At 46.2% G+C, this 19,872-nt stretch overlaps 1 protein-coding gene across 1 annotated transcript in view; it reads left to right on the top strand.

The window, feature by feature from the left end:
• The first annotated feature begins 47 nt into the window (after positions 1-47).
• Positions 48-19,872, top strand: part of KLHDC4 (kelch domain containing 4) — a 25,100-nt gene continuing 5,275 nt past the window's right edge. The window contains exons 1-8 of the mRNA XM_010001093.1: positions 48-146; positions 1,353-1,444; positions 2,468-2,546; positions 3,466-3,564; positions 5,786-5,922; positions 12,151-12,243; positions 13,152-13,311; positions 19,819-19,872. The exon at positions 19,819-19,872 is cut by the window's right edge and continues 7 nt beyond it. Coding sequence (XP_009999395.1) covers positions 48-146; positions 1,353-1,444; positions 2,468-2,546; positions 3,466-3,564; positions 5,786-5,922; positions 12,151-12,243; positions 13,152-13,311; positions 19,819-19,872 — 813 coding nt within the window. The remainder of the gene's footprint in view (positions 147-1,352; positions 1,445-2,467; positions 2,547-3,465; positions 3,565-5,785; positions 5,923-12,150; positions 12,244-13,151; positions 13,312-19,818) is intronic.

Genomic DNA, 19,872 nt, shown 5'->3' with positions numbered 1-19,872 from the left:
CCCGGGCGGCCCGTGATCCCTGCGAGGCCTGTCCCGCCTTTCCAGCCATGGGGAAGAAAGGGAAGCGGGAGAAGAAGGGGAAAGGGGCTGAGAAGACGGCTGCGAAGATGGAGAAGAAGGTGTCCCGCAGAGCCAAGAAGGAGGAGGTGAGGGGTGGGAGCTCCTTCTGCGGCTCTAGGGGCGTCTTGGGACGCGGAGCCTGAAGGGAAGACCCCCGGGGGTGGCACCGGGAGGCCGGAGGAGCGGGTTGGAGAGAAGGGTCTTTCCGGTTGGAATTTAGGGAGTTGAGCGCAAACGCAAGCGGCTCTGAGTTGGTGAGGTCCCTTGGGTGCCTGCAGGTCGTCAGCTGGGAGGGAGGTGTGCGGGGGGGAGGCTGGGGCCGGTGCACATCCCGTGAGACGGCCGGGGTGAGTGCTGGGGCTGCCCTGGCGCTGGGGCTGCCCTAGTGCTTGCCCTGGTGCTTGCCCTGGCGCAGGAGCTGCCCCTGGCGCAGGAGGTGCCCTGGTGCTTGCCCTGGTGCAGGAGCTGCCCTGGTGCTGGGGCTGCCCTGGTGCTTGCCCTGGCACAGGAGGTGCCCTGGCGCTTGCCCCGGCGGGTCAGCGTGTCGCTAAGCTGGTGAACTTTCCCTGGTCCCAACTTGGTGTCACCTGCATAATGCAAAATTTAAGACCTCAAAAGTGCCAGTGTGCATGTGTACTGGCTTCAGGGAGAGCTGATGCAGCTGATTTTGCCCGCAGAGGCAAAATTCCCAGATTTGGAAAATCTCTGCTGTAATCACAAGTTCAGAAGGGTTAGCTGAGCAGAGGTGGTGAGCAATGAGGGTTGTAGGAGAGACTGTGGATCAGAAGCTCACCCTAGCTGCCCTGTTTCTGCTCTTGCAGTTCACTGTATCTGCAGTTGTGGAGGCAGGCTTTAATTCATAGAAGCTGAAAGGGAGTAAAAATACATGCAGGTTTCTCTCCAGCTAAAGGATGAGCTGGGAATAGAAAAGTTTTTCCATTGCAGACAAGAAGACTAGCAGGATTTTAGCCTGAAGCTCATCACTTTGATAAGGTGTAAAAGTTTTGCATTTACTTGTTGATTTGTGTGGTGTTTCTGCTGCAGGAACAGCAGTTGTGCACTAAATACACTTTGTGTGTCATCCTTTTAGGACTCTTCAGAGCAACTTGTTAAGTGTTTTGGGGGAGACCAATCTTTAAAGCCTATGTGGAAATATGTCAGCATCTAATTCTTGTAGTTGAATGAAGGGGTCCTAATTTTTTTTTAAAAAAGAGGGAAATCATGACCATGAGTGCTGGTTTCAGGTGGCTTAGTGCATGTGAAGGAATTCATGTCTGGCTTTTTATTTGCAGGAGGATCTTGAAGCCCTGATAGCAGAGTTTCAGAATTTAGATGCTAAAAAGACCCAAGTAATAGAGACATCCTGCCCACCCCCTTCACCTAGGTAAGAGATTGCATGAGGCTTTGACCTGCACTACACAGCAGTTAATGTTGCTTTTAATGAAACTTATTTATGTAAAGTTATTTCCCAGAAGTGGAAGGCATAGTATCTATCATAGGTGATATGTGGAGTTATAACATAGCTGGTATGTCGAGTCCCTGCTTAAAAAAGGGATTCAAAAGCTGGACCAAAAGCTTTTTTTTTTTTTTTACTTTAAAACCTGCTTTTTAATCATCCCATCAGCACAAAGGAGGCAAAGCAGGGTTAGATGACAGGGCTTTGAGGAAAAATAAGAGGAATTTTCAAATATTCCCTAGAAAGCTGGAAAGACTTAAGAGGCTGGATCATGAGGATGCATCATGAGATATAAGAAGCTTAATGAAATGCAGCTTGGGATCCACATGCTTCTAGGTTCTGTATTTCTGTTTGCTGGGGCTTGTTAAAGAAATGCCTTTCTCTGTGGTATCTGTTGCCCTCCCTGTGTAGTGGGACAGGTCACTACAACCATCTTATAGGGGTATTGCTGTTGTCAGTTGGTTCCTCCTTGTGGGTGGTAGGGACCTATCACCACATGGAGCCAAACACTTTGGTGGCAGGTAGGTGAGCAGTGACCAGTGGTGACTGCAGGGCAGTGACGCAGAGAAGTTGGTCCCAGACAGCCCAGTTTTACCCAGAGGTATGTGCCCTCTGAAAGCTAATTTTTGTTCTGGACATACCAGCATTAAAATTCAAGAGCTCACGTCAAAAGACGTGTTAAATGGCAGTGTAACGTGTGCTCCTAAAATAGGAAAAGCTTTCAGACAGTGTCACATTAATCTTGCTGGAAGTTTTAAAGAAGTTCATTTATTTGAGAAGTTTTTAGCCCTGGGTGAATATCACAGCCTAATGATTTGGCAGATGATGTAGAGACCTTTGTGACTAGAGGGCAGAGGTACTAGTGTTAGCTGAGTTAGATTAGGCTGTGAGTTTCCGAGTTTAACAAGACTCACATATCTACTGTTTTGACTATTCCTTTTTCTTGTGCAGGCTGAATGGCTCCCTCTCTGCTCACCCTGAGAAAGACGAATTGATCCTTTTTGGAGGTGAATATTTCAATGGCCAAAAAGTAATGTATACTTCCAGTTTTTCCTTCTTTATTCTACCCTCTCCCTGCCTTTTCCTGTAATTTGTGTGAGTCTCATTTATAGTGAAATTCAAGGCAGCAGTCATAAAATATGTATTTGTCCCCAAATGAGAGCAAAATAGCCTTTTAATTCTGCCGTGATACTGTCTCATGGCTGAAGAGTTGGCAGGAAGGAGACATGTTAGAACCCATTAAGGAGTCAGAGTGATTGTCTCAGCATCAATATTTCAGGGCTTCATAATTTCTCCAGACTTAATTGTAGCCATATCTGCCCCTCATTTTAAAAAACTATTGAAGAATCTCTTCCACCTTTCAAAACAAGACACTTCTGTAGTTTTGCAGCAGCAAGTATTTGCAAGCCGGCACTCTTGTTACTGAATTTCTGCAAGTTGCAAGTGTTTTTTGTGCTCCTGCAGACAAACTGGTCTCCATGATCCTCAGCCACATACTGTGGCTTGAAAACTCCAGTCTTCCAATGATACTGGGCCATTTCAGGATCATCCAGTGTGATTTGCTGAACTAACTCTGCCTGCCTCCCTGACTTAAGCTGTTCCTGCCTCTGGAGTTGGGCAGCAGTTTGGGCAACTTTAACTTCTACATCTGTGTTAAGCTCCAGCTTCTTAAGTCCTTGCACCTTGAGCTGTCACACGCTTAACCAAGGGTCTGGGAAAGAACAGTCCAGCCCAGTGGATCACTCTAAAAAACTTGCTGACTCCCAGTTCAGGAGGTTGTTGTCCTCCTTCCCTGCCTGATGAGTCAGGGGAGCTGTTGCTGTGCAAAGTTGGTGCTGTGCTCCTTCTCCCTGAGACTCACAGAGACCCCTCAGGGGTGACTGTTCTTGGTCAGATTGGCCTGTCCAACGGAGAGCTGTGATGATGTGTGGTTTCCCTTCCTCTGACAGACCTACCTGTACAACGACCTGTATGTTTACAGCATCAGGAAGAACAGCTGGTCTAAAGTAGAGATCCCCAACCCACCACCCAGGCGATGCGCTCACCAGGTACAGCACTGGCTGCCAGAGCAGCAGTTGGAATTGTTCTAACACTGTCCTAAGGATGGGTGGGAATTGGCTTCTTTTTTTTCCCTAAGAGTTTCTGGCTTCTCTTCATTCTCCTTGTAATGGGCTGCCAATGGTGTCACTTCACCTCTTCTGCTGAGGGGTTCTGTACAAACCTGACCAAGGTGCTTGTGCTCCCTGATCACTCGGTGCCCTCTGGAAATGTTAAGTGTGAAATAAGGTTTTGGGGTTGTTGGGTCAGCAGGACTCAAGCAGGGCTCATGTGGGAGACACTGTGATTAACTCTCTTTGCTGCATTATGTAGGGATCAGCTTGGCTATCCATAATCCCAGGATGGCACTGCATTTTCAAAATGCTGGTCAGGGAATAACTGGTAAAATTCAAAGTTCTGCAAATGGCAGAGTTGCTCTGCATGGTTAATTCCTTAGTGCCCACAGGCCTCCATCTGTGGGTAGTACAGACACTGCCACTCCACTAACTGTAGGTTGTCCCTGCCAGCATGCAGCAGTTGGGCTTTGCCAAGTGTTCAAGCTGTACAACACGATGGACCTCTAGCACTGTCTCTGTGTGTCCAGCCTTAGGGTTGTGATTTTTTTCCTTAGCAGATGGGCTGTTTTTCTTCTGCCTGCAAGGGCAATAGACAAAGTTGTCTATATTTTCTTGTAACACTCCTTAGAATTCACCTCTCTGGTGCCTGCATCATCAAGGTCACTGGCTGGCTGTGATGATGAAAGGATTTGGTTTAGTTTACTTTATGTGAACACCTCCACATTAGAAACTGGATCAAAGACTGATATTTTTTGCAGGTCTTTGGCCCTCACCAGCTGTCTGATAGATTATCTTGCCTGTTGCAGCAAGTGGCTGGGTGACTGGTACATTTCAAAAGCTGCCATACAGGATGTGAATGTTATTTTCCTACCCATGGCCAAAGCTCTTTAGAGCTTTCTGGTAAGATCCAATGTCCCTGATAGGTTCAGGTACCCTTGTTCTACTATACCTTAATGCTGATTCCTCTGAGCTGTGTGTCCTTTCTTAAATTGAAAGGTTCTGACTTGATTTTTGGGCTACCTCGTGGTGCTTAAAACAGGAGTTGATTTCAGAGGCCAAATTGCAGAAGGAGATCATGAATTCAGACTCCTGTTTCCCTAGGTGAAAAGCAGGTTGCTTTGGGGATGTGGAGTTGAGAGGTGCTTGTTGGCGTGTTGGTAGCCAGCAGGTGGCTGTCTAGCAGCTGAATCTGCGCTGAGCAGACAGGCTGTGCATCAGGGAGCTGCAACTGGCTTTACAACAGAAATAAGATGATAAACCCATCTGAGGAGTCCTGCTTCCACAACAAGTTTTCTGTCTGATAATTAATTATAGTCGCACAAGGGACGGTTCAGCCTCACTAGCTGGCTGGTTTGTTGTCTTTCCCGTGACTTTATTTTTAACACATATTCTGCATTAGCACAAAGGCAAAGAGAAGCATGTCTGTGGGTTTGTGTGGACATGTGTTCAGTCTTATTTGTCATCTCTGGTCCCTGACACACAATCCTGTGTCTCAGTTACACTGGCTTGATTACAGCAGTTCAACAGAGCTGAGGTGAGAATAGCAGTGGATGGTGTTGTCAGTTGTTCAAAGAAGAGGCTTGGCTATATAATGAATTTCAAGTCAGCTTTTCAAAATGTCACACACAAGTATGAGCAGGCTGTTGTATATAACTGCCCGTTAAGCTTTTAAGTACTAGATACCCATGACAATCAGGCATGTATCCCCTTTATGTTTAGGCAACTTGATGTTCCCACAAATCCTCTTTGCAAACACGTGCCATATTTTTGATGTGTTTAATCATTGCATGTGTAGGCTGGTTTCTGTCAGGGCATGGGCATGTGTGTCTGATGCTAAAAGTCCTTGCTGGGAAAGGCAGGCGGGTAATTAAGCTCTTCTGAAGAATGAGATCATTATCCCAATATTGATCTGTGATGGGTACCCTGGTAAAAACATATGGCCAACCTTCCTTTGCTGTAGGGAGGGTGTGCGATACAATGGGTAACTTGCATTTAAAATCCCTCTTCATTTAGCCCCAGAGAGCTGCTGTTGTTGAGCAAGGCAGCAGCCACTGCCACTTCTCCCTGGTATTTGGAGGCAGCTGCCCATTTGAGTGCTTCTTCTGTCTCTGGTTCCTGAACCCTTGTCTGATCCAGCTCTTCCTTCTCCTGGCAGGCTGCAGTGGTGCCCACAGCTGGTGGGCAGCTCTGGGTGTTCGGTGGGGAGTTTGCATCTCCCAGCGGGGAACAGTTCTATCACTACAAGGATCTTTGGGTCCTGCATTTGGCTACCAAGACCTGGGAGCAGATCAAGTAAGTGATGGACCATCTTGTCTCGACCTTGCTTTTGCCGAGAAAGGTTAGGCCAGATGATCCTTGAGGTCCCTTCCAATCTGATGTTCTGTGATTCTGTGGTGTGTTCTGAAGTTACTGTTGTTGACCTCACAAGAAACTGCCAGTATGATTTGAGTTTGATTCCTGGTGGAGTGCTGTGATTCCTCAGCTGTCTGTGTTTGGACACATGCTCATCTGCTCTTTGACTTGTTGAACACCATGATTATGGACACCATGTCCTTCCTTCAGGTGAGCAGCTTTGTATCTTCTGAGGATGATCACTTTTGTCCTGCTTACAGAGCTCAGGTGCCTGTTGTCTGTGTCTGTTGTCTTCTTGCACAGGAACTGAGAGGGTGGCTTAGGACTGAACTGTGCAGAGATGGGTTCTCTGACTTTGCCTCGGCACATGCCTGAGACCACACACTGGGTCATCACCCCTGGCTGCCTTTTCCCCCTCCCTGCAAAGTGGGACCAGAGACATCGGCCTGACAAGGGGGAAATTTGAAGGTTTAGTTTTACTAATGTTACTGTAGCACTGAAGAGACTTGTGTGGAAGGTGCAGGGGAACATATAGACCCAAAGTGCAAAATTGACACGGAGTCCAAAACAGTCTGTGTTAAAAGGATACGTCACAGCCCAGCATCCCCACAGCCAGCTGCTCTGTTAGAATCCAGGGATTGTGCTTTTGAGTAGCTCTGGGAAGCTGAGGTGAAACTGATTCATAAGCAGCTGGTTCTTGTCCATCAATGTGGCTCTGGGCTCCAGACCTGTAATGGTTATGTTTTGGGAAGCTATGGTGATCCTAGGGAGCCCTTCTGATCTTTGAGAGGTGGCGGTGAGATAAACCCTTCAAAATGGTGGAGGGCTCTTTAAGAGGTGCAAGGATTAAAAAGACCTGTCACTGTGCAGGCTGATCTGCCTATTGTTGTTAGGTAGAAGCTGACGTAAGGACTGTGACTGTACCCCTCCCTGCTCCCCCAAAATAACTCCTGCATCCCTTGTTCAAGCTCAGTTATAGAAAGGGGATGAACTCAAATGTGGTACATCCCTCCTGGTTTCATGTTAGGAGGTGGGGGGAGGAAGTGATGCTCACCGTGGAGTCCCTGCTGAGAGAAGGGGCTGACATTTCAACCAAACTCTGGGTTGAAGAAATCCTCAGTGGAGAGTGGTGTTAATACTCAGCTGCAGGGAGAGCGAGAGAGGGAGGTTGTTTTTTGTGAGCCAGCAGAGAATCCAGATTAGGCTTCGTTAGCTCCACCACTGATGGCGCAAATTGTTCTCTCGTGGGTTTGCAGATGCTCTGCTGTAGAGCTGATTTAGGGTTTTCCACTCCCAGAACAAATGCTGCAGTACCTGACCTGCCTGTGGAAGAGGAAATGAGGTGGTTGTGAGGCTCTGCTTGTCCTGCATCTTATCTCATGTGAGAGAACAGCCTTCAAGATGCTGAGTCTACCTTACACTACAAAAGCACCTGTTACCTCCCTGGAGCTGAGTGCAAAGTTTGCGTGTGGTGTTAGTTGCAGGGTGCCCCCAGCAAACCCAGGCCCCAGGTGGACTAAAACCATGACAGGAGGGGTTTTCGGCATTGGTTATTACAGTTAGTGAGGAAGAGGCCAGATTGGTAGGGTGAGTTACTAGTCCCACCTGGAGAGCAAGTTCTAGGTACCATGCACTTCAGGCCACCCAGAGCTACCTTCCATCCCCAGGTACTGGTTAGATGTCATTTTGATTCCCATGCCACAGTGGGAGGATGCATTTGGAGACATTGATACTTAATTGTTTCTTAGTAGATAAAAGGATAGACAGTGAGCATCATAAACTATATGGATGGAAGTGCCCTGAAGAGACAATCTTTTCCCTCTCCCTGTCCCATGCAGGTTGTACTGCATTTGAGTTCCCTGATGTGTTTGGGTGGATGTTTGTCTTTCAGCCTTGCTGAAATTTTGGAACCTCCTGTGCCCTGGTCACAGTGTTCAAATAAAGCAAAGTGTGTCTCCTCCCCATCCTTGGGCAGAGCTCCAAGAGCTGCATTAATGAGGTGTCTGGTGAAGGATTCTGGGAGGGGATGTCTTTGTTTCAATGCTAACCTGACTGAGTGTGAAAATCACGTTTCTGCTGCATCTTTGCTTTCCCATATGGCATCTTGATTACAGTCTGCTTGGAAAGGGGAAGAAGAAAGGGCAGAAATTATTGTTGAGTTGTACGAGGGATTTTTTTCCCTACTTCTTTTAAAACTATGATGACAACATGTGCTGCATTTCACTTTTTTCAGCATTTTGGTGTTTTTTGCCAGGGAACCCCATTGCTGCTGTAATTTTTCCACATAGGTTTTTCATGTCTGTCTAAAGTCAAGTACTTGCTTATTTTGGACCACCATTAACCAGCTGAGGTGACTGGTGACAATGAGAGTCAGCTTGGGCACCACTGGTATTGGGAGACTGAATGTGTTTGGGAAGACTAGACAGGGAGCAGACAGATTGTGTAGGTTTTTTGATTATGGTGGGGCACCAGCTCTGGTACAGCAAGCCTTCACATAGCCTGCCAAGCAACAGTTCCAGGTTTCCAATGTGGTAGCAGTGTTACCTGAATAAATTCCTGGTGTTAGACATTTGGGGGTGCAGGCTGGTATTGAGTAAACTCAGTTGGGTTTGGAAGACATAATTTTAGTGTAAATGATGGAGTATTATAATTATCCATTAAGAAATGTCTGGGCAAGAGAGACAAAAGTTTCTGTTCCAAGTGGGGAGAATTATATGTGCCCCATTTCAGATTAATTGGAATGTGTTGGGTTTTGTGGTTTTAATAGCCAAGATGACCCTGCCGTGATCCGAACTTGCAGTTCTAGGAAATCTAGTTATTTCAGCCACACAGTTTAGATTTCAGACAATTAAGTTGTCCTTCCAGGCCTACAGTTCATGCCACAGAGCATCTTGGTGCCATAAGAGGCTTGACTGTAAAACACTTTTGAAGAGAAAACCTTGTATAACTCATCCCTGTGAATGAAGGAAAAACATCCCTGTGAATAACATCCCTGTTCCGTGTTTGTGAAGGCTTCTAGGAAAGTGGAGCTCTGTTAACTCCTAGCACAGAGCACAGTGGTGCCAGTCAGCTTGACAAAGTTAAAAATAGCTACATTTAGCAATATTTAGCTATATTTACTTGCATTTTGCACAAAGATGGTCCAAGCACAACAAATCTCAGCCCGTTAGATTTGCTGGCAACTGACTGTGACTTATTGGAACCACCTTGTCATGTGTGATACACAAGGTTGTCTCAGGCCATGAACTGTTTGTTACTCTGCCTTAGAACTGAGCACTATTTTAACCTAATTGCCTCATTCCTTCCTAGAGACAACATCCTTACTCAGCCCTGTGTGGCCCAGTAAATTCCCTCAGAGAGAGAGAGAGAGGGAGCATCAGGCTTTGGGATTGTGTTTGGGAACTGGCAGACCCATCCTGTGTGTAGTTTTTTGTCTTGCTTTTGAGCCTTTATAGCTCCCTTCCTTTTAATACTGGAATGTTAATGATACTTCCCATAACAGTTTTGTGAGATGTGGTGGTATAAGTATTTCAGGGTAGCATTTCAACAAGCCTATGTTTAATGCTGTTTACAGAGAGAACTGGGGCAGTCACTGCAGTGCAAGATGCCTTTCAACAGAGGTTTGTTTCTGACTGATGGCTTTTCTTGCTCTGTGTCTCCATAAAGATTGGGTCCTGCAACACAAGGTAGAAAGATGCTTGAAGAAAAGAAGGGTTATTTTAGGTACTGTTGAGAGGACTTCCTCTGTCAGCACAGAAATGACCCTTGTGAGCTTGTTCTTTGGTAGATCGGGATCCAACAGTTTTTTTGCAAGGAATTTGATTTGAGGCTTTTGTGCCTTGTGGCAATTGCATATTCATTTGTGTCCTTCCTGAGCACACAGACCTGTGGGCAGGCTGTGTGTTTGTGCTGTTGAGCTCAACACTTGTTTACACTCAACAAATGTAAGATGTAAAACTGAACACTGAAGAACTGGGCTTCAGCTGCCTCAAGTATTGGAGGATAGAAATGCTTTATCCTGCCCCTTTGATGGGATGTTCTATGCATCATCACTTTTATTATTATGGAAAAGTTCAGAGATTCATCTGAGCATCCCTTGGATGAAGGAATGAATGAAAAGGTAACTCAGTTGTGCAGTTTGTAGCCACTGTGACTTGTAAGTCTTTAATTCTTGACGCTGGGGGTTGAATTTGGGTCTGTTATGTTACTCTGTTTTTCCAGTGTTGCGTTTGGAGTCTGGGAACAAAGGCCTTTTCTCTGTGAATAGCTCTGTGTACAAATGCTTTCTAAGAGCTGTTGTTGCAAGTTGAGGAGGGCATCTCCCCACATCAAAGGCTAGAAACTTTGCTTTGTAGCTGATTCCTGCAATGTGTAACACTAAGGCCAAGGGTGCTGAGATGGTACAATGCTGTGCAGAGTGAGGTCTCCAGAACTCCTGCCTCAGCATCTGTTTTTGGAGCTTGTGTTGCTAGTCTAAAGAAAGGAGAAAACAGCCTTGTGATTGATACCAAGTTGTGCTAAATTTTATGAATTCAGATCAGGCCCCAAACTGGCTGGTTTTGTTTGTGACTTGGAATTAATCATACACTTGTGGGAACTTAAAATATACACATCATTGAATAATTTTTTTATTCTTCAGAATTGTTTTTTGACTTGAAGGAAACCTGTTTGAGAAGCAAGGCAGAAGATATTCCCTGAGAACAGGATTTTATTGTTAATGTTGATTTTTAGCTCCTTTCCTTTTTAAAAACATGTTTTAAAAGGTGCCATCCTTTGGAATAATAATGTGAGAGCTTTGTTACAGAAGAGAAAATAATTATTTCAGATCTTGATGAAATCAATACTAGAGGTGCTGTTCTTCAGGGTGATCCTTAAAACTCCAGTAAATGCCTAGAAACCCCTACGTTCCATTAGAAAAAAAAATCCCAGCAATCACTATTAATTCAGTCTTACCAAAATGCTGCTGTTCTACTTGGGAGTTTTTTATCATGACTGGTGTGAGATTGTAATTTTTTATGGTGAATAAGGGCCCTTATTTTCTCTCTCCACAGAAGTCTATCACCACACTTTACAGCTACCTGCTGCCAGTTGAAGTGCAGCAGTGGGATTGTGAGCTTAGGTTTCATCAACAGTGAGCAGATTTTGTATTTATTTAAGCCCTGATTCTGCAGCCACTTCACACATGTTAGTGCTGCCTGTTTGAGAAGCCTTGCTGGGTGCAGTGATGCTGTGTGCACTTTGGGAGGCTCCTCAGTGAGAGGGAAAGTGAGATAGATTAATCCATGGGGGCAGAGAACATGAAAAGCAAAATTCTGTTTTCTCTGCAGTTTGGCCTGAAATTGCCTTTGTTTTGAGAGTTCTTGAAGTGTTTTTTGTTCTCTGATTTGGTGTTCAGTCTGTGGGTGAACATGAAGGTGCATCTTCATTGCCTCTCAGGAATGTCATTGCCAGCTGCCTGGCTTCGTGTGAAGCTTTTGGATGTAACAGATGGGGTGTTGTTGCTTGTACCTGGAAATGGAAGTGGCACATTTAACTAAAAGGTCAGGAAGGCTTGAAAGAGCAGTACAGTGACGTGTAGCTGCCTCTTAATGAGATAAGAAAGATGACTCGTTTTGCTTCAGTGCCTTTGTTCTTGAGAAATCTAAGTAATTTACCAAGTCTCATCACTAGTTTGATGTTCTATCCTAACTGCAGGTGGAGGAGTGAAGACACTATGGATACATGATTTTCTAAGACATTAAAGGAGAGTGGATGTCAGAGCCAGTCTCTGGCTTTTTTTATTTGGTACTTGGAGAAAGCACCTCTGCCTGGAGTGCCTTTCCTGCAATTGTGGGACTTAACTGCTATTCATTAAACTTTCCTGAAAAATTAGCTCCTGACTTAGCACAGAAAAGCTGTCAAGACTTCAAGTGCTGTTAGAAACTAGATGGCTGATCACTAGGAACAAAGTGGTTTCTGCAACATGCCTGTGCTGCAGAGAACACACACACAGCTCTGGAGAAAAGCATACATAGGTATTAAGGCCATGAAGCTCCCATGGTTTCCCATTCCAGGAGAACAGAAAGCTGATCTCATGCAGCCCAACTGCCAATGACTTCAACAAAAATGGACTGACACACCAACAGGAAAAGGAATTTTGCTGATAAGTGGGATTTCTCTGCATTTCAGGGCGTCGGGAGGTCCCTCTGGACGAAGTGGACATCGAATGGTTGCTTGCAAAAGGCAGCTGATCATCTTTGGAGGCTTCCATGAGAGCGCAAGGTGGGTTATTGTGGGGTGGCTGGTGGTATTGAATCCTCTGTAGAAAAGACAACAGAATTTCACCAGTGACAGAAAGCTGGGTTTTCATGGAAGGGTTATCCTGAGCAGTACTGTTACTGAATTAGACTTTTTATGTTAAGAAAACGAGTGATTTAGTCTTTGAGTGTTTGAGAAACCATTGTACCACTTAGCTAATCACTGAAGTAGCTACTCATGTTTGTAACTAAGACTCAATACATCACTTTTGACCTCTGAATCTTGTCAAAGAGCCTTGTCTTCCTTGAAGCACCTTCTCCAGCAGGCTCTTCCGTACTATGTGAGGTCACAGCTTCTCTGTCATGAGGCCTGTGAAGAGACCTGAGCTACCTGTTGTCTCAGAGGTGGTGAGCAGCATAACTATAGTCCCTGGGAGCACGATGCAAGATGCAAAGCCCATCCTAGATCAGGCTGTGTTCTGGGACTTTAACCTTTTCAGAACATTTACCACATGCAGTGTGTGAGCTGAGTAGTAGGAGGAGAATAGGGCATATTGCAGCTGCCTAAACAGAGCTCTAATCTGTTTTGGTATTTTGTGTTCTGGTTTAAGTTACCTTGGACCATGTTAACTGGAGAGAGTTGGTGAAACCTCTCTAGTAAGGAATGACATAGGTTATAAAGAACCAGAGAGCTCTTGCTTGTAGAAGCTTTGTCAAATGCAAATTGTTGCATTGAAATAGTAACCTTCACCCAAACAAGTCTTCTGTCCATGGCTATGGCTGTGGGAAAGAGAAAAAACATGAATGCAAGAAATTAAATAAGGCGTGGCACCTCTTTTAAGATTCCTGGTGGTGTTCCTGAAGTGATATTTTACCTTGTCCTAAATGGTGACCATTACAAAAACCTGTGATGTGCCAATTTGCTCTCCCCAGAGATTATATCTATTACAACGATGTGTATGCCTTCAGCCTGGACTCCTTCACCTGGAGCAAGCTGGCTCCATCGGGGATTGGGCCTGCTCCAAGGTCTGGATGTCAGATGACTGTCAGTCCTGAGGGCAGCATAATAATCTATGGAGGCTACTCCAAGCAGGTAGGAGACATTTTGTGGTAAGCCAGTGCAGTATTTCCTGCTTTCTAAACTGAATAGTTGATGGAAAAATTAAGTGGCTAAAGTGAAAACTAAAATGTGACAATCTCAGGTTGCCTAAGCAGGGCTGGTATGATGGTCTTGTGTTGGCTGTGAAGTTCTGTGTGTGACTCCTTGGAGAGGGCAGTGGTCTTAGATCTGGGGACAGCAAAATAGACATCTTTGTTTTGCTACTTCCCTCTGATGGGTTTTGCAGGCCTAGTCCCCAGGGCAGGATTTGGTGATCTCAACACCTAACTGCCTACTGCTCTGAGGATGTTTCTGCATGTCATGCAGCTGCCAGATATCCAAATCCACTGCTAACAAGGGGGCCACGTTGGCATGTGGTTGTGCCAGCCTGGAGGGAATGTGCAGTAGTGCCCTTGGATTGTTTGTATGCAGAGTGGTTCAAGCCCCTGTGAACCACCACTGCTACCAAAAGAGGCATCTCTTCCAGTTGTGCCTTTCTTCATGCAATTGTGTGCTGGTCGAGGAGCTTATTTTGGTTGAAATTTTTCCCTGGTAATCTGTCCCACTATAAGGGAGTGGCATCACAGAGACAGGAATAAGGAACTGTGAGAAATGCCATTTTTTGGCAGCAGTGGTGGTTACTGCTGACTTGAAGCATTCTTAGGTAGTAATCACCTGTATTCCAGCACTGACAGGTTAAAAGCAGCAGTTGCAAGGAAGACTTGCATTTTCTTTCATCAGTGAAAGGGTTAAGGGAGCAACACTAGTTAACAAACTCACTAAGCCAAAGAAGACTTTAGATGAGCACCAGGCTTCCCCTGCTCTGCTTCTTGCTTTGTTAATCGTGGTAATTTATACCAAATAGCCCGTAGGACCCTATGTCTTCATTGACCACGTATGCCTGTCTCTGTGCTGGGAGGGAGGAAGTAAATATTTCATTGAGCAAAATGGTTCCTCCAGAAGCTTTTAATGTTGTGAATGTGGAGAGAGGAGCTGGAACCTGCTGCTGCTGCCTCGGTGGAAAGGCATTGCTTCCAGCAGTGCCTGGCTGGGGGAGGAGGATGCCTTGCTCTTCTGATGTGAATAAATGAACAAAGGAGAAAAGCAGGGAAAGGGGAGAGAAGATAGTAGGTCTATATATTTAGAAGCATTTGTGCCTCCTCACGGCCTGCACTTAGGACTCCAGCTCATCAGATGTACATTTGATTAAATAGCAGTAACAATACAGAGGCATTTTCTACCCAAAAGGCCTTTGTCCTCTTTTCTCTGTCCTCTTTCCTTTCTTGCGAGGGTAGGAAGGAAGCATGAGCCTGCTTGCTATGCTACGTGTGGATCTCTGGTGGCTACTGAAAGCAGCTGGGTTTCAAGTGCACACTGAGCCCCACAGAAATATAAAAATGGACCCATGTTTGTAGTTGGTTCTCTTCCACCTAACAAGGTGGGCTCTGTCACACCACTCTGGATTGTTTTGAGCTGATAAAAAATAACTAAAAGGGATGTGGGAATGTAAAGCTGCTCTCAGCCTGTATGCAGGGTATGGAGCAACAACTTTTTGATTAAAACAACTGCTCCTGTTATGAATCTATTTTGTTTGTAAAATAGAGAGCTAAGTCTGCTGCTCTCTGATGTGTCATTCCCAACACAGACTTTGCTCATGGATCCTGTAGCACAGGTGAACCCTCAGGCAGGAATGGTGTAGCCCAGCTACTAACTGGCTAAAGCACAGAACAGAATTTCTTGAGATGCAAATGTAAAACACCTTTAGCATGCGCCTGAAAATTTAATTCTAGCCCATCTAGGAGAAACATAATTTCATTAATACGTGGCTATTTAACTCCTGTTGTATCTTTGCTTATAGCTGACTGTGGAGCTCAGTCTCTCTGGGTTTACTTCAAGGTGAAGAAAGTGTGTTTAGCTTCTGTATTCCCCCCAGAGTCATTGGCTGGAGTACTCCTGGGAGAAAAGAGGTAGATGGTGGAAGAACCAATATGTAATTAGAGTTGAGCAGGCACAGGAGAAGACTTGTTGCATTTCTCCTATTAGAGGGGCAGATTCAGGGCTGCTATGAAGACATTTTTGGGTACATGAAGACAGTTTTTGCATGTGAAACCAAGCAGGTGCCCAAGCGAAGCTCCATTCACCTCTAATAAGAGGCAGAGCTAAGTTGTACGTGTGCTTGTGGAGGCCTCCTAAAGCCAGAGTTGCTACCAGGCATGTATATGGTGTGAATTGGTTGGAAACAGAGGCAGAAAAGATCAAGTGCCATGTCTAAGGTACTCCGGTGCTTTCATACAGAACCAGAACAAGAACCTTGGCATCCAGAAATGCCTTTTTCTGCGCCAGCCACTAGATTTTGCTGACCAAGTGGTAAAAACCAGGATCCAAGTGGTGAAAAAGGAGCTTTACAGGCCTGAGTGCCATTAACTTGAGATGTTGGTACACAAATTGACAAGAGCATATTTTCAAACACAGACTTCCTAGCACAATGGTGGCCCCATGTTTATTTGTCTCATCTTGTAGTGACAGGTTAAGGGGTAATGGATTAAAACTGGAAGAAGGGAGATTAAGGTTAGACATTAGGAGGTAATTCTTTACTGTGAGGGTGATTGGAACAGGTTGCCCAGGAAGGTTGTGGATGCCCCCTTCCTGGAAGTGTTCAAGGGCAGGTTGGATGGGGTTTGAGCAACCTGGTCTAGTGGGGGGTGTCCCTGCCCATGCAGGGGGTTGGAAGTGGATGATTTTTAAGGTCCCTTCCAACCCAAACCAGTCTTTGGTTCTATGATAAAGACAAAGGGGGCATCGTGAGCATTGTCTGCTCTGTTTAAAATGTACCTCCAGATCCCACAAGGAGCTCAGACTTGCTCTCCTGCTGATCTTAAAGATGTCCTTGCCCGTTTCCCATCCTGGGGATGGGGCTTGCTGCAGCAAGCTGCATTTTTTGGCAGTATAAAGCAGCAAGACCTCTCCATTGCTAGGCAACGTGAGCACCATGCCTGCCTGGCAGGGTGGATGCAGCCGCGGGTGCTGGAGCCTGACACTGCTCTACCTTGCAGGTGCAAGCAGCCTATAAGCCATGGGAGGGCTGCTGTTCCATGTGTGCAGGGCTTTTGGATACCAAAGAGTAGTGTGTGTGGATTTGGGGTGGGTTTGAGGTGGGTTTTTTCTCTTTTTAGTGGCAAGCTTGGCAAATGTGAATTGGATTCTGCTTGGAGATTGCTTGTGGCAGGAATGAGGTGTTTGCTTGAATTTCATGGTCTAGTGGGACTTGTTCCCTCTGTAGGGCTTCTGCTAATTGGATGTATTTTGCCACTGTTGGATCTCTTCTATCAGACATGTTTAGCACATTAGACACAGGGAATCCTTATTCTCTTTCTAAAGAAGAGCTCTTGGTGCCTCAGTTTCCTTGCTCTCTGATCAGGTGTCTTGCTGGCTGTCAGTGGTGCTAGGATTTTTTTAGCTAATTCCTGTAAAGCTCCTGTAGTGTGCTGATGTACCTGTGTGTGCAGACAGGCTGTGGATATCCAAACCAGTTTTGTGCTTGAAAGCAAACATCTGGAACTTGAAGGGAAAGGCAACAGGGGAACAGGAGCCTCTAGAGTGATTTGCTCCGGGTGGGAGGGTGTCCAGGGATTGATCTCTCCAGTAGCAGTGTGCTGCTTCCTGGGAAGTGTCTGCTTTGGAGCCAGTGTGAGCTGGGGAAAACAGGCATCTCTTTGACAACAAATAACTAACTCCCACTCTGCCTCATTGGGGTTTTCTCAGCCCAAGAAGCTTTGTCATGTTACATACGCAGCGTGTTTACTACAGGGAACTGTGTGGTTTTCAGGAGAAAAATAATGCAGTTATTCTGTACAGCCTGTATGATAGTGAAGCCAAGTATTTATTTCCCCTCCTTTTGTGCAAACAGTGCACATCTCACTGTGCTCCTGCACACTTCAGCCTGCATGTTCCATACTGTGTGAATGTGTGCTCTGTCTAGCATATAAGGACAAGCTGCAGCCTGCCTGGGACTGGGGAGGAAGTAACCACCATTCCTGTTATCAGCAGCAGACAGGCACTTTGCAGTTGTTGGGGTGCACTTCAGGGCTGTAAGGTGTGAAGCCTTCTGTCCCTCTCTCTGTCTCTGCCTCCCTCTCCTCACTGTCCATCCCTGACAACTGTTTGCTCAGGTAAGCCTCGGAGGGGTGTTTGATTAAGGTGAAGGACAGACTAAAAAGGCTGCTGTATCTCAGCTGTCTGCAGCCTGCAGCTCGTTGGTGACTTCTGCTGCTCTAGACCTGTGTGACAGTGAAGTGTGACAGTGCCAGAGAATGGCACTTGCTTGGCATGGTGACTCACAGCCCTTTGAACTGGAGAGCTGCTGCTGCAGATGCCACAACACATGCACTGCCAGGCCATGAATTGCTGTACTTGATACAGCACCTTTCCTAGAAGGTGTTTCTTCTTCCTGCCCTGGCAGCTCTCTCCGAAGGACCTGCTCAAGTTGGGCAGCTCCCAGCCCCCTCAACCACATCTCCAACACCAGAGCTCCTCTAACTATGCCTCAGAACCTCTCACCAATCCAGAAACTTGCCTTGCTTGTTTTCCACGTGCTGGAGAACTGGCAGCGGCTGAAGGAGTCATCACTGTTGTGGGAAACGGTTCTTCTTCTTCCCCACATAAGTCTTAACTCTTCTTCAGAAAATAGAACTGTCACTGATGCTTGTTCCTACAGGCTTCCTGTCCCTTGTGTGCCTGATGTTATGTTGCTCCTTGACAGTAGGTGGAATAGTGCAGTCCTTGACTTAAGTGGTTGCACAGAGGAGGATCTTTCTGGTGTAGACATCCTGTCTTCAGGAGTGTGTATCTTTCATTTCACTAATGAGCATGTTTGAGTGTATGTGGAGAGCAAGCAGACACGTGAGCCACAGACCCAGACTAACATATTTCCCAAGACAGCCCTATGGCCAGATCCTGGCCCTTAATTTAACTGGAGCTTCCCTTTGGCTGCACTGCAAGCAGAGTTCTGGTTCCTCCAGCACTTCATTATCAGCCTGGGGCTTTTCAGCATCATCCAAGTTACAGCACTGATATGCAATGCCTCAAACACACTTTGTTTCCCAGACCTCTCTTCTGCCTTCCTAAGAACTGAATACTGTTCCTACAAATTGAATGCAGGGCCATGTAATACCTGCACAGAATAGCTGCAGTAACAAAACCTGTCAAGTGCAGGGCACAGGGTTGGACACAGATGTGCAGCAGGAGCAGGACAGCCCTGTGGTGTTGTGCTCTCAGGGGCACCCAAGCCCTGCTCATCTTCCTGAGCACTGGACCCAACTCTCCCAGCTTCTGTCTGCATCCTGGCAGCAGTTACATGGCACAGCAATGCCGTTGCCCCCGGGAGAAAGGGAATTACAAGGAAGTAGGAGCTCTGCATGAAGGGATGGGTGGATAATGACATTATTAAAAGACCTCCTACAGTGGTGTTGCATAGTGCTGCTTTCAAATGCTGCATGTTGCTGTGAGCACTGGACTACAGGGGCTTACAGCAAAAGGAGCAAGGGAAAATCACATTAAAAATGATGCATTTAATTGCTTCAGCTGAGCCTTGATGCTGCTTCTGCTGTTGTCTGGCAGTTGCCTTTAGAAGGGGTGGAAATGGGGTTTCTCTTTGTATCTGTTTAGGATGACAAATTATTACTCATGGCTTTGTGGGGCCCTGGATGCTAAAAATGACAGTTGCAGTTGGGCTGGACCTTGTCACCTCTGCTGCTCCTCTGGTGGGCTGGAGATAGTGGGGTGGCAGGGGCTGCAGGTCTGCTTGCCAGTCACACATCTGTGCTTGAGCTTGGGCCTTGTGAGTGGTACAGTACTAAGCTCAGTGCTCAAGGGCTGAACCCCAGAGGGTCTTGAAAGCCCTGTGGAAAGTTGTTGTTCACCCCTGTGGGGGAGTGGGTACCTGCTCTCTTACAGATAGAGGAGTAGAGGCACAGATGTTGGATTAGTCCCTTGAGAGCACCTGATACTCTCTGTGGCAGAGTAAAAGGCAGGGTCTTGCATCTTCTGGCTCTTGATGCTGCTCATCCTTCCTTTCTTCTGCAAAACAATCGGTTTTAATCCCTTGTGACAATTTATTTCCTTTCTCTGGGTGCCAGAATTCCTGCCCTTTAACTGCATCCTGTAGTCTTCAAATGGCTACAGGTCCCAGAGTCTGTATTGCAGCCTGGTTATCCCAGGCAGAAGTTGGTTGTGGCTTATCACAGGACATAATCCTGGCTAGAACGCCATGGTTATGAGTTGCCTGATACTCCACAGCCACAGTGTGACTGCTGTGTGGCTTCTTCTTGCCCTGGTTGCAGTGTTTTGTTTTCAGCAGGGGAATGTACGGATTTGGGCTGTGATCAGGTTTATCACTGCCAGTCTGGCGTGAGTGACTTTCTAGGCATTGAAGAGTTGGACCTCCCATGTTTTGGGGCACTGAAACTGTTTCACTGCACATCCCTGTCTTTCCTTTCTCTGCAGAGAATTAAGAAAGATGTTGACAAAGGCACTCTGCATACAGATATGTTCCTGCTG

This window comes from Chaetura pelagica, unplaced genomic scaffold (genome assembly GCF_000747805.2).
Source record: "Chaetura pelagica isolate M959 unplaced genomic scaffold, ChaPel_1.0 scaffold227, whole genome shotgun sequence".
NCBI lineage: Eukaryota > Metazoa > Chordata > Aves > Apodiformes > Apodidae > Chaetura > Chaetura pelagica.
Note: the sequence above shows the minus strand (reverse complement) of the source record. Positions and strands in the feature narration are given on the sequence as shown.